We start from the raw sequence: 14658 nt of genomic DNA on the forward strand, positions 1-14658 counted from the left end.
TGCAGATTGTTGAGTAACAGGGACGCAGATCTGCAAGATGTTAATGTTCTTAATATAGATTTATCTGTATTTGGGAGATGCAGTAATCCAGGATGGAAATCTCAACACCTGAACAAATAGTAATTAACTGATTGACAAATGTTTGATTTCCCCCTGCAGGAGTCTTACGTGTGGAAGATGTACCAGGAGAGATGCTGGGACTTCTTCCCTACTGGAGACTGCTTCCGTAAGCAATATGAGGACCAGTTGGGTTAGAGGGGGCAGTCCTGTCCGCTGCCCCAAACACCCCCTCTCTACTTTCCTTCTATCTGAAAGAGACACTGAACTTGACTTCACCCTCTTAACAGAACCTGAAAACTCGCTGGACTTTCTCTGCTGCCATGGTGTCGAGAAACATACCATTTAAAAAAAAAATGCAATTTTGAATTCAAATACACGATGTTATTTAAAGAAAATGATATTATGACTTGTGATTGGACGTTTTGGGTTTGTGCATTTGTCTTTGTTACCGGAAATAGTCACTAGCCACGACGCGTCTTTTATGCAAGTTCTTTTGATTCTGATTCACATTGCCTTTTCACTTGCTTAACCCCAACCTGTTGCACAATTTGTTGTGTGTAGACATTTGATACACAAGGAGGGTTACAGCATGACAACTGAATGTCTCTATATGCACAATTTCTCAATGAATGCCAGGATGTTAGTGTCACTTGTTACCAAACCAACTGAATAGTGTGTGCTGCTAATATCGATCACTGTTGATCCCGTTAATATCACATGAAGTGAGTGAGACCGGCTCTGCCTTTCAAAGCTGGTTCAAATCTATTAGCTGAAATCAAGATGGTTCTTCCAGGACCAGACATCTCACTTTAGGTGTTTATCAAGTGCCGACGTGCCTTAAGAGAAACTATGCAAAGAAAAAAAAAAAGATTTGTCCCTCTTGACACAAGCAGTGCTCTAGTTCTGGATTAAAACAGGCACATTTAGCTCAAGCTAGTTTTGTGGCTTTAAAATAATAATAAAAAAAAAATACATTTGTTGTATAAAATTTAGATGATATTTGTGTAAATGTTGCTTAGTTTGGTTTTGTTCCTAAGCTGTGGTGTCCTGCTCGCCTGCACTTCTGTCCACAGTAAGAGAACCGCCACAACAAGCGGACAACGAAAAGAAAAACAAAACAACTCAGACTCAACGACAAAATGGTTGACGGCTATTGTACGACCATTTGTATGTATGATAACCCGCATTTCTTTTGATGAGAGGGAGAAAATGAATAAAGTCATCGACGCAATAAACCCAACGTGTCCTCCGTGACCTGTTTCATTATCTGTCCGTCCCTTTGGGTGTAACTCTCTCACGAGGAATTCTCTGTTCTCGGTGAGAAAGTTACACCTGCAGGAGGGAACGTCTGACAAATCCGTATAATTTGTTCTGTCCTTTCTCCACACGTTGAACAATGTTTCTAAAAATAAAGTAAACCGCTTCTTCTGGACATAAACTTGATAACTGGCCTGCTTCTCAGTCAGGAGATCATGCTGTCGAGCCAGTCCTCCAGGTCCTCTTCTGTCATCTGCTGCCTGACGGGAGCAGACGTCGGAGATGTGACGTCTTCGTCTTTCACCTTCTCCATCTCCTCGTCTTTCACCTCCGGCACCACCTGCACTTCTTCACATGCTGCAGATTGAAATCGCACAGAAAATTATTTGTCATAATGCTGAAGTCTAGCATTTGAATTTGAACATGTTGGCTTCATGTCTGAATGAGGCGTATTTTAATAAACTGTAATAAAATAATGTAACAGAAAGTGAAATGGAGCCAGTCTGAGCACATAGTCTGTGTCCAACCGGTCTCATCAAGTAAGAGCATGTGGTTGTTTGTGAATTTGAAGATGCTGCTAAAGAGATTTTCTTACATCTGGACAGTTAACCAGCTGCTTTCTAACAAACGTGCACACTATCGTCACCTTTCTTTGGAGCAGCTCTCTCCTCGTCTGCAGTGGACCCGTTTTCCAAACCACTCAACACTGGTTTCTGTAAACTGAGCAGCTGGTCCAGTTCTTCATCGCCGTCGTCCACCGGCAGTGCAGCAGCAGCAGCAGCATGTGAGGAAACCTGGGAGTCTGAGCGCGGCACTGGGTTTGTAGCCACGGGGACTTTTACTGCCACAGGAGGAGGGAGCGTGGACGCTTTGGGGACTTCCTGTTTAGGCACGATGGTCACAGTGGGCAACTCTACCGGTGTTGAAACCTGAAACACGATTGAAACAGGACACTGATGATTTACAGTCAAATGTCAATGTTTTGCCCCTTAGTATGCTTGTATCCAACATTAAAAGTCATGCCCACATTTATCTTGTATGGAAACATCACCAGCGACTACTTTTAAAGCTTTAATTAGTACTCTTCACGTAGTCAAACTGAGAAATTAACTTTAAGACAACAGATACAGTAAATAAATAGAATAAAGACGCTAGTTTAAAGCTATTTTCATTGTTTCCCTTTGTACTGTAACAAATGTTAAAGCTAAGAATAAAAGAAAACACAAATGTGTGGTATAAATAAAATCCTTTTCTAAATACATCCGAGGATATGGACAGATCAGCTGATAACAGCTTTTCAGTGAGGTCTGGTTTCCTAGACAAGAATTAATCCTAATCCTTCACTAAGCATTTGTTTCTACTGATATCTCCACTGATTCATGTCTTTAGTCGGAGACTGGGATTAAGCTCAGGGAAGTCTCATTACTTTATACTTCACAAAACACAAAAACATTATTTCTGTGGTTAAAAGCAGAAGGCCCACCTGAACCAGCTCGGCCTCCAGGTTGAGTCTCCGATGCAGAGGCACCTGTTGGAGGCTCTGGGCGAGTGCTGGGAGGTCCACGAACACAGCCGACATCTAGAGAGGAAACGGGAGAAGCAGGCGTGAAAGAAATGAAAACATTAACGTGAAGTCAAAATACAATTCCAGCACCAAACAAGAGGCCACAGATGTGAAAACGTGTTTGTCTGAGTGCGACATGCTGAATCTTTTCTAACAGTTTAAAGCAGCCAACTGAAGCAGGTCAGTACTTGTCTGTACTTGCACATAAGAGAAACAGTGAAGGAGTTCAGGAGCCCTTATATAATCTGTTTGTTACAACGCTTTCATCCACAGGCCCGGTGCTGGTGCACGGCTGCTGAATCACATCTACAAACTGCAACAATTAGTCAGCAAATCAATCAATATCAATTATTTCAAACATTCCTCCGTTTCCAGCTCGTTACTTTTGAGTCGTATGTGATGCAAATCATTATTATAATAATTTGAATTACATCAGGAGCTGAATGTCTGTCCACTACTGGGGTCTGAGAGACGTCATGAGGTAAATGCAGCACAGTTAAAGTGATGAAAAACAACCTAAAATCAGCCTGACGCACTTTATGTGACCTTCAAACACTTCAAATGCAGCACTGACAGTTTGTCTCTTCCCGTTTACACTGGAAACAGCTGTAATATGTGAGTTTTTGCATTAATGCAGCACGTCTGCAGCATATCGGGTGTATTTTCTAAATGAATCTAAAAAACAGGAGGAGTCGGCAGACGTCTGAATTTTTTTTTATGCCAACATTAATTGTGTTCGCTGTGTTTAACCTGTGCTGTCAGCTGGTGTTTAACTGTGTAGTGTTTCATCACTGCAGCGACTGTAGCTGTCGGTTCTCATTAATAACATCTAAATAATTTCACGAGGTTCCTGTAATCTGATTTATCTCTGAATAATGAAAATGCCCAAACACATCACCTACTGCAACACTGCAGAAACATGTTCCTTCTACACGCGTGCTGCAGGCAGGTCCTGCTTGTTTGTGTTGAAAACATCTTTTTGAATTCACGAGTCTCAATTTCACCTTTTAAACGTATTTTGCATCAGTTTCAAGTTGTCAAATCTTGATGAACTGACTCAGAACTGGACTATGGAAGAGCCCGATGTGACGTTTACCTGTTTACCTGCTGTGGGCCTTTATTTGAATGTTACTTTGACACGTATCTACCTGAACATTGTCGGTATGCTGCTGATATCGTGGTGCCAGAGGACAACTTTGGTGAGTCAATTACAACATAACGTCTTCAGCAGTGATTGAAGTAATAAATGTAGTTCTCAGTTGACAATTTTAAATTAATTATGGCATTAGATGAAAGAGGATCACCTCATCTTCTGGGTTTTAGCTATAGCTGATCTGGTAGTTGATGAGAAGATTCGTTTGATGATGAGTTCTTTGTACTTTGTAACTGCATTTTTACACAAAGTGGTTTTAATCTGTGACAGGTGAGGAAACGAGAGCACAGGTTGTAGATTTACCTGACTGGCTGCGAGCGAGTCCATCTCCCAGTCCTTTTCTTCTGAAAACCGGAACTGTGTGAACGAATCCCCTGAGACAGACACAGAAACAGAGTTTGACATTTAACTGCTGCACTCGACTCCTCGCAGGACTCCGATTTATTCCTGTCTCACCAAAACAACACTTGTCATCGGATGTGTATTCGTTTCTTTTAAGTACAGAGACGACTCGCGATGGCGAGTGATTGATCCGGTTTCTGTGCTCGTGTGAGCCAAGCAAGAGGCCTTCACACCTAAAATGTCTCAAACAGTAAACTGCATTTCCTTGGAAGGCAGTCAGCAGCTTTGTGTAAACAGTTGATCAGTGTGAGAGCTAAAGCAGCGCCAACATGTGACACCACTCCGCTTCCAAAACACTAACTGGCTGAGGGCTCTTCTAACTACAAAGAGACGGAGGTCGTATTATTAATAAGCACAAACAGCAGCAGAACGACGTTTTGTCACCGTGTTTTTTGGACACAAAAATGGAAACCGGACCGAAAACTGCAGAGTACGATTGAGGTACAGACGTAAACAATGTGTGAGGAGAGCAGGGTCAAAACGCAGCATCCAGTACAACTGTTCGACGAGGACCACACAATGTCAGGTGTGAAGCACCACTCACAAAACCCATCATGTTGTGGATGTGGTTTTCTCTACTATCTAGCAGGAGCACTGCAGGTACTTAAACTAAAAAATAAAAGGATTCCTCTGAAATAAGCTGAAACTGACGGCAAGTAACCAAATCCACTATTCTGTAATGTTAAACTGGAGGTTTCTTCTGTATAAAACATGCTACAAAAAACTGATGCAAGACTTATAGTCTTAATTCATGGGGGGTGAAATGTACATTTACATTTAGTTTTTCAGCTTTTATCCAACTTACAAGTGAGGTACAAAGCAAACATGTATCTACGCCAAGAAGAGGAGCTATAAGAACAGACTGAGGGAAGAGCTGCTTCAGGTTCAGGAGGTGTAAGTGCAGAAAAAGGTTCTGAAGAGTTCTGTTTTCAACAAGTTTTTGAAAGTTTAGATTGAAGCGGTCGAGCGTGCACAGGTGGGTAAACATGAAGCTGAAGCGTTTATCCTGAGTGAGGTGAGGGGACCACGAGACATGTGAGCGAGAGGGTTGTAGACCAGGATGAGGGAGTTCAGGTAGGACGGTGCTGTTTGTAGGTGACGGGCTTTGAACCTGATGCAGCAGCTGCAGGAAGCCACAGATCTTAAAAGTGGTGTAACGTGTCCGTTTTGACTCATCAAAAATGAGATGTGCTTCGTTTTGGATCAGCTCAGTGGATCATCAATGACCACCCCCAGGTTCCTGACAGACGTAGTGGGAACATCACTGTGGACGCTATGTTGATGCTAAATTAAAGCCCACTGATCAGGTGGTGCAGCACTGAGGAGATCAGTCTGCCACACACAGATGGACGATCAGCGGGAGATCTGACAGAGGAGTCAGTCACAGCCTCTCCGTTTGTTCTTCTGCCCTCGTCGCGTTACATCACAGACACTCCGTCTTTCAGCCACGGCGCTCGGCACCATCTGCAGTTGTCCTTGATTGCTTCGCTGTACAGGAAGTGAAGGAGGTCAAAAAGGAAAAGCAGCAGGAGAGCTTTTGTCCGTCGCTGCTGTCAAAACAGGCCGAGCAAAGATGATTTATGAATAGAAGCATTATTTAGGCTGCACCGACTGCGAGGCCGATGGATAAGAGGAAGGGGGCTGTCAGCTTTATGTGACGGCTGAGGGGGTGGACGCCTTTATCTTCGACCACATGCGTTTCTTCACAATAAAATCAACTGATTTTCACCTTCAAAAGGCAGAGATGTAGGGATATAAAACCTGCATGTGGTGGACGTGAAATCAATAACCAACTAACCTAATTCACAGCTGCTGGTATCTTAAGCTCATCTCATGTGCCAACAGCACACGTCCAGAACAGCTGCTGCTTTTACCATTAGAATCAATTTGAGGGGGCATGAGTCGATTCTGAATCTATATTTACAACAAATAACACATCAGAACTCACTGCAGCAGCAGCAGGGGTCATTTTTAATCACATGATGCACACCTGTAAACATCTGTAAATAAAGCTGTGTTTAATGAAATGACCACACATCATATGGACATTTCCAGTATTTGAGTGCTGATTAAACTGGATTAATCCGTCCACTGTAAAATAAAGTCCAGGATGATGTATAGAGTTTTTATTATCCATCTCAAATAAAGTCAGTATCCACCTACAAAATCCACTTCTCTCCGGCCTTGTCAGCAAACAGAGAATGATGCATTAAAGACTCTCCTTCTCATTTAGGCCATGATTTGTGATTCATCATGAAGAGCAGGAAAACCTGTATAATCATGTCATTCAAATGTTATTATGTCCACTTCAGCGTTAATGGAACGGCTCCAGGATTCAGTCAGACTTCCCGAGTGCCTCGGTTCATTCCTCTCACTGCTCTAAAATTGAAGGGTTCTGTGTTAAAAGCTAAATGAGAAATCTGCATCAAGGTGAAATTCCCTTTCAACGGCTAAAAATAAATAGAGAAATAAAAACTCAGCCTCTCGTACTCGTGTTCACTCTTTTTTCAGCTCCTGCTTCTCTCTGTTTAATATCTTCTCAGACTCTAATCCTCTCCCTCTCCCTCCTCCTCCTCCTGCTCCGTCTCCTTCAGTCGTCTCCAACACACAGAACTGCTGACACTGGTGAACCGACTCCCTCCTACACCTCACAGCCCAGTGTCATCCTGATCTGTGTCCATGGAAATATCATCCCAGGTAGTTCGGAGTTGCCGACACAACCATGGCAACAGGTGCCGGTGAGGATGAGAGAAATCTGTGTCGAAACCTCCATTAGACAGAAAGAGGGAGATAAAGGAGATAAAGGAGTGAGCGAGTGAGAAGGGGAAGATAGAGCGAGAAGCCGAGTCTCGGTTCCTGCTCGTCCAAACAAACCAGACTTAAATCCCCCATCTGCTCTCGGCTGACACTTAACTTCTGCAGAGGATCTGAGGATGGAGCTCTGTGTAGAAGGAGCCGTGTGGTTTCTGATACACAGCACAAAACCGACACTGCTCGAGGTTAAGTTATACAACAGAGCGACGGGAGTTTTAGGGTTGAAGCTGAAACTCGATTCTTCAGCTGATCGACAGAAATTAAACCAACTATTAACAGACAATCTGTCCAGAATTCTAGTAGCAGCCACTGAAGACGGATGAATTAAAATATAAAAGGATCAACAACATTTACATTTTGACATACGACCCCAACGACACACATGATGCAGCATCAGACATGAATCCACAAATAACCTCTACAACCAGACTGTTAATGACCTCATGACTCCACCTAGGTTAATACCACTTTAGGGGTAACAATGATCTTTTGTAGTTAAAGAAAAACAAAAAACAAAACAAAGAAAGGGACATAGAGATGGAGAGTGACATCAACACGACTTTACAGTTTGTGCTTCAGTGGCGTCCTCCAGAACCACAGCCCTGCATGTTTTCAAGTCATCCCTGCACTTAGAGCTTCTGATTGGAACAAACCAGAACCAGGTAATCAGCTGTGGGGGGGCGCAGCAGATTTAGAGGACGGGGTACAGCTACATGGGAAGTGATGTGTTTATCCATCAACAGCAGAATTTCTGTCATTACCAAACTGTTCAAGGCCTCCAGGACATAATCAGAACCTTTTACTGTGTCAGTGCCGTCGCAGCACCGTCTCCTATTGTACACAACTGATTAAGGATCAATTCATAGTTTAAATGATTGTCCCAGTGCGTCAGTGGCCGTTGGGCCGGTAAACCTTAGTGAGTTATTCCCCAGTGAATAAACAGAGCATTACTCATGCCGTGTGCTAAGTGGCTCAGCTGGCATTGTGTAACTTCTGTATAATGTGGTATCCTGTCTCTTGACATCTTGCTGGCTGAACCCCTTTTTAACAAATGTGGCTTTTTGCTTGCAACCCCAGGCTTTGCTGAGCTATCTATGGCTCGCTAATGCCGAGTCCCACTCTCCTCTTTTCTATTTGGGATGTGCTGTGTGCTCTCTCTCTGGCCTCGCTGTTCCGCTCGGCTCTTTTCCTACGGCACTCGACGCCACTCTCCTCTCACTCCACCTCTGTTCATCTTCACCCCTCTCCTCCGTTCTGGTATGGGTACCGAGTCCGGATGAAGATAAGACACGCTGCATCTGTAGCACAACACACTGAGCAGGGGGAGGAATCAAAGAAATGTATAGAGACTGTATGATCACTGTAACTGTCCGCTTCTTATTAATGGCAACACACTATTTCTTATTATTTCCTATTAATTGTGCCAGTAAATTTCTTAGTTGGTCTTTCGGGCTATAAAAAGGTCTGAAAACTGAGAGCACAAGCAACAAAGAGTCCAAATCTTAAAGACATTCACCTTCATAAATGTGATTAATATCAAAGAAAACGATTTAATCTTCACTTAAACCAGCACATATGTCTCTTTGCTTACAAAACTAAAAATAAACAGTTTTCTGTTGATCCTTTAATTAATTCATTGTTTTATAACTGATCATTTCAACAACTTCTTAAGCAAAATGTCAAATATTTGCATGTTCCAGTTTCTCCAATGTGTGAATCTGCTATAAAATGTTTATTGTTGAGTTTTAAATCAACTAAAATAACATTATAACAAAATAACATTTTTATTATCTTTGACTCGTCTAGTTCTTTAATTACTAACGATTTGTGTTTTTTTTACTTAAAATTCAGAAACTGTCTGTTTTCTTACTATAAATGTACATTTGTGTATAAAGTTCCTGTGAATATAAAATGTTAGCAGATACAATGAATCTTGACTGTAGAGAGGATTCTTGGTCTCACAGTACATTACTGTTTACATCTGACCCTGAGGATCTGAAGTGGATTCTGTGAATTTCTATTGCTCATTTTTCAGTTTCATGTTTAAGATAAACAGATTAATCAACTAATCAATACATTAATCAACATGTTAACTGATTAGAAAACAAGTAGAGTGAAATGAGACTATTCTAAATATTCTGTTCAAGGGAAAATAAATAAAAACAACCCTGCTGCAAACATAAAAATGTTTCTTTTGATTTGAAGTAATTAAATATAGGAAATATTAAACTGTAACTGTGTCGTGCCAGAACTTGGTAGCCCACTCTTTGGCAAATACTGTAGATTGCAAACACTTTTTGAAGCCTGCCAAGAGTCCTTCTGTTCTTGATTTAGGAATTTCCATCCACTCATCCTGCAGATCACTTCAAATTCTGAGATCGTTTTTGGCTGCCTTGCTCGCACAGTCTGCTTAAGCTCGACCAACAGTGCTGCACGGGTTGTATTTAGTACTTTTCACTTATACTAAAATACTCATGGGTGTCCAGACTTAATAAGCCTTGACGCATCCTGTGTTTTGTGTGTCACAATGTAAAACTCTCATCCTGTTTGCCAGAGCATGCCGCTGTTGCCCTGTCGGTTCCCATGCAGACAGAGCTTCATGCACACCTTTATTGACTGGACCACACCTTAAGCACACAGCTCACTGCATAGACCTAATCCACTTATAGTATAGGGCTGAAATTAAGACTTATTGGGCTTCTTTCATGGAACAGTGACTGGTTGAACAGGAACAGGAGGGAGCAACAGTACCACTGCTCAGTCTCCACTAACACTTGCAGTGAAATGTTGACATTTTATGTGACTGGAAGAGGAATACACACATTCCCCACTCTCTCTTCTTCCTCCATTTGCCAGTAGAGTAATGGTGAGTGATCAGTGAGTGATTATTTCTCTTTTAAACCAGCTGTCGTGACAGATCCTCTCTTGATAAGAGAGGAGAAAACTGAAGAGCAATTGAGTGTTATTACTATCATGACAAATCCCATCTGATGGGTGTTTATTAGTGCTAAGAGGGGGTCTAGATGGAAAAATGGGCAGAAAAGGCACAGGGAAAGAAAAAAAGATGGAAGGAATGAAGCAAGGAAGGGTTCAGAGAAACTTGTTGTTGTATTACGTGGAGCCGATGCTCTTTGTGAGAACGACGGCACCTCCAGCGTGCTCTTTGTCACGCCTTTTAACCAAACCAATTAGCCCAACACGACACAGCGCTGAAACCCACTACGCATCGATAAATCACTGTCTGCGCTAATTGCAATTAAAATCCTGAGCAAACCAGGCGAGACAAAAATGAGGGCTGAAGCTATTTACTCTTAACTTTTAATGGCGAAACGCACGAGGTTGTGTTTATGTTAAAGTCATATCAGAAGAGCTCCAATCCACTCGAGGCCTCCTTCTGATTAGGAATGTGTTTAATTGGTGTTTGGCTTGTTTGGAGGTAAGAGGCAGCAGCTGAGGCACTTCTTACCTAGCATCTAATCAATCATATCCAAACATCACATACTGGTAATTTGGCCATTACGCTCTGTGGCAGACGTTATTAGGTAACAGTAGGTGTTGTTTACATGGTTTTCAATAAATTAAGGACTTCTGTGAACAATAGTGTCCAACAGAGTTATTTGGTTATATTGAATCAAGCTTGTTGAACAAGAGAATGAGTGAAAATATTCTACTGAGTCTAGTGCGGTAAAATACATTTATACTATGATATAATAACATTAGAGGACAGTGGAAAGAGTCATTTTAAATTATGAATAACAATTGTAACTCTACATCTGCTGGATAATAGTGAGAAAAGTAAAAACCTGAAATAAGAAATGCTCAAAAAAAAGTTTGAGACATAAGATACGAAAGAAATAAATCCATGGAAATTCCCTTTTAGAGCAGATACATCCAGCTGGCAGCTTATTAGGTACACCAAGATAAAACTAAACCCTTCTAATCAAACAGTCCTGCACTAAATCCTACCTTCATGAAGTTATGTTAAACTGCATTGTGTTACACTGACAGGTGTTTCTATGTTTTCATCCAGCCCTATTTATATCCAAGAAGCCAGGTTCAATAACAGAAACAGTCCGAACAAAAGCTAAACATCACTTTTATAGGAGGAGGATTTATTACAGTTTACAGACAGTATTACAGGACTGTTGGATTCTACTGCACCGGTCTTATCGGCCAAACAAAGCGGCGAATGTGTCGTCTGTGTTGAGATTGTTATTAATGAAGTCGTGTGCAGATGTGGCCGCTGTTCGTGGAGCTCAAACCTCAAATGCCACATCCTACTTCCAAAAACGTACAACATGCAGGCTAGGTCAACTCGGAGATGACTTTTCACAACTATTTTAATTATGTTGGTCTGACTATGTTTTCATAAACATGCATGTTATCAGCTGAAAAGTCAGCGCATCAACAGTGTTATTACGATTCCTCCTGAGTGAACAATGAATGTGAATACCACAGTTTATTGTATTATTTCCAGCATCACTCTCAATTAAAAAAAAAATCTGCTGAAAACAGAAGCAACTGCAACTTTCTCTGCACTTAAATCTTAAATCCAAACCTACCTTCCTCTGGTTTAATGAATGTCTAAGCAAAGAATTATGGCAATCTAGATATTTTACTGTGGTACAGTGGATTGCCAGAGCTGCATTTAGTTGAGAAAATGTTTTCCACACGCACCATAAATGAACAGATTGACGGATTTGCGTGAATTTCTTTTCTAAAGACTGTTTCTCAAAGGCAAAGTATTACCAGTGTTTTTTTATCTCTTCAAAAAGAGGCCCTCAAAGGCCACAGGAAGAACAATGCACCCACTAGTAGCTAAATAAAGACCTGTGAATCGTCTTAAATAAGCACCAAACTGCCAGAAAGCATGAATGGTTCAATCCTTTTGAAGACTTCAGCGGATGAAGTGTGACAGGAGTAAGATATCCAGAGCAGCCACACCACTTGATGTATTCACTCCAGAAATCCCTAGTTCCTCTGTTCTCGCTGTAAATTCATCAGAAGACACTCCTAACTGTCTGACTGAATCATGATGCAGACACAAAACACACCTGCACTCTGAAGACTTATAAGACAAATACAGAGCGGCGGATAGTTCATTGAACTCAAGGCCCCGTGAAGACAGTGAGAGAGTTCTTTTTCCCACCAAGGCTGCAGCTGAATTAACAAAATATTGAGTCCAGGCTTTTAGATCTCAGTCATTTCCATTCTGAATTATGTAATTCATCTTATTTTCTAGAGTTCGTATGCGTGATGTCTTATGAATTGGGTTTAAATCCCTGTCTTGCTCAACAGCCAAGATAAACATTGAAGAGAGGCTGCATCAAACAGATCTTGAGTAAATAAGTGCACAGGGAGGCAACATCTTACTCTCATTCTTAAACTGATGAGCCACAACATTAAAAGCACCTGTCTAAAGATGTGTAGGTTAGAGACCCTGAAGGTGTCTGAAGGTGTATCTGGCACAGATATGTCAGCAGCATATCTCCAAAGTCCTTGGTTGCAAGGTGGGGCCTTTTGGAATAAACTTTTTCCCCAGAATATAATCTCTTAATCATATAAACAATGATGGAATTTAGAGACAACACCGTGATACCATTCCTAGACTCAAAGAAGCACAGGGCCACATGAAGAACAACGCAGCCACTGGTCCACATGGTGTAAAAGAAAACCTGATTCATCAGACCAGACCACCACCTTCTATTGTTCCATCCAACTCTCTTGCCACACAAACCCATGCACAACAAGCTGCATTAGATCCTTGAGGTTTTATCTGGGTCCAATACATCAACTTCAAGAACTGGTCATTAACTTCTATCCCACTAGTTGACAAATGGCACTGTAACAATAATCTGTGTTTGGAGTAACAAGAAATGGAGACACACATGCTGCACCAGTACGATACTGTGATCTAACAGATCATATGAAGATTATAAAAAGACGGCATCTATTCAACATAAAAAATGTTTGATTCAGTGAAGCAACAGATGCTATTGTCAGCGAGATATCGACAACTTCATCTGTACGGTCAATAGAAACCGATATATTAGCTACATGAGGAAAATATCCCAGACAGTAAGGAGGGCTATGATGGTTAAAAATCATTCAGCGGCTACCTGATGTAAGGATCATCTAGTTTGGCCTGATTACAGGGAGCTGGACAAACACTGTTTGACTAAAAAACATTTGAACGATGGCAAATGTTACGTTTGGTTGGTCTCCGCTAATGAGCAGCGCGTGTTGACATAAAGTGGAAAAAAGGTTCAGGTAGAAATGTGTTTGGATGCCACACATGTGGTGAAAAGCTTGATGCGCCATTATTATCAGCACTACTATTGTTATTTATCACAAGGCAACAACACAGTGTGGGAGGTGTGAAGCACACAAAGCAATTATCTTTAATTGAGGCAGAGATTCACACCATTAAACGACTCGTTTGATTTTTCTTTCCAAACTGCAGTCTCTTCAAATGATTGGCTCAGCTACTGGGAATGACTAAGTAGGTCTGACACAGTTATACAGTATGTACAGGATAAATCTGTATGTTGATAGTTTGAAAGGCTGGATGTCACTGACACATTCAATTACAGGATTTATTTAACGGTTTAACTGTTTGGAGATTTCATATCACACTGTTTCACCAGCTCCTTCTGAATCGGAGGTTTAGAATAATTTATGTCCAGCATCCTGTCAGGAGAGCGGAGGAACATGACACCCTCATAACTGGAATATACCAATTATTTTTTAAAACTCCAAGTCTCTTAAATACCAACCAGACACAACCAGTTATCTTGTAAAATCCTGCCTAACCTCTGCTCACTTTGCCACCTGTTACTGCCGACGAGGTTCAGGATTCTTTCAGATGTTCCCTCAGTGGACATGATTTTAAAAAGTCTGGTCACCGACCTGCTGCCACTGACAGATTTGTCTTGAACTACTGACCAGAACGTCAACAACAGTATTAGTATTAGTACGAATTACATCCAAACGCTGTTTGAGTTGCTAAATAAATTCAGTCTAGTAAACAGTATTTGTTCTAATTTTACTGATCAGGTCTTTGTGCTTCCACCCAACTCAACTTAAGACGGACCCGGTCCAAACATAACTGAGTCAGGTCTAATTCTACTGCCATGTGTTGGTGTGTCATTATAGTCAATACGTAATTCACCATCCAGCGGGCTAAAACTTCTAAACTGTTGAAGACATTAAATAAGTTGCCTTTTGTTTGCTACATAAATTAAATTAATTTAATGAAATTTAAAGTAAATTACTTATTTATGAAACATAAACAATTCTAATTCTGTGACTTTACATTCTGAGAGCATTCTGATTATTATTGTGACGCTGCACTTTCACACCCCTGCTGTTTGATATCTGATCTAATTAATTGATAAGTGTTCTCTTT

The 14658-nt window shown here is 41.2% G+C and overlaps 2 protein-coding genes across 5 annotated transcripts in view; one reads left to right on the forward strand and one right to left on the reverse strand.

Moving 5' to 3' along the window:
• The window catches only part of LOC113149556 (ryanodine receptor 3-like), an 85818-nt gene extending 85524 nt beyond the window's left edge, over positions 1–294 (forward strand). For all 4 annotated transcript variants that reach the window (XM_026341758.1, XM_026341761.1, XM_026341760.1 and 1 more), the window contains one exon: positions 160–294. In XM_026341758.1, the coding sequence (XP_026197543.1) occupies positions 160–255 (96 nt within the window). In that variant the 3' untranslated portion in view covers positions 256–294. The remainder of the gene's footprint in view (positions 1–159) is intronic.
• The window catches only part of aven (apoptosis, caspase activation inhibitor), a 26540-nt gene continuing 11882 nt past the window's right edge, over positions 1–14658 (reverse strand). The window contains exons 3-6 of the mRNA XM_026341764.1: positions 4338–4408; positions 2801–2896; positions 1964–2246; positions 1–1674 (exon numbers count right to left, since the gene is read on the reverse strand). Of these exons, the coding sequence (XP_026197549.1) occupies positions 1523–1674; positions 1964–2246; positions 2801–2896; positions 4338–4408 (602 nt within the window). The 3' untranslated portion in view covers positions 1–1522. The remainder of the gene's footprint in view (positions 1675–1963; positions 2247–2800; positions 2897–4337; positions 4409–14658) is intronic.

This window comes from Anabas testudineus, chromosome 24 (assembly GCF_900324465.2).
Source record: "Anabas testudineus chromosome 24, fAnaTes1.2, whole genome shotgun sequence".
NCBI lineage: Eukaryota > Metazoa > Chordata > Actinopteri > Anabantiformes > Anabantidae > Anabas > Anabas testudineus.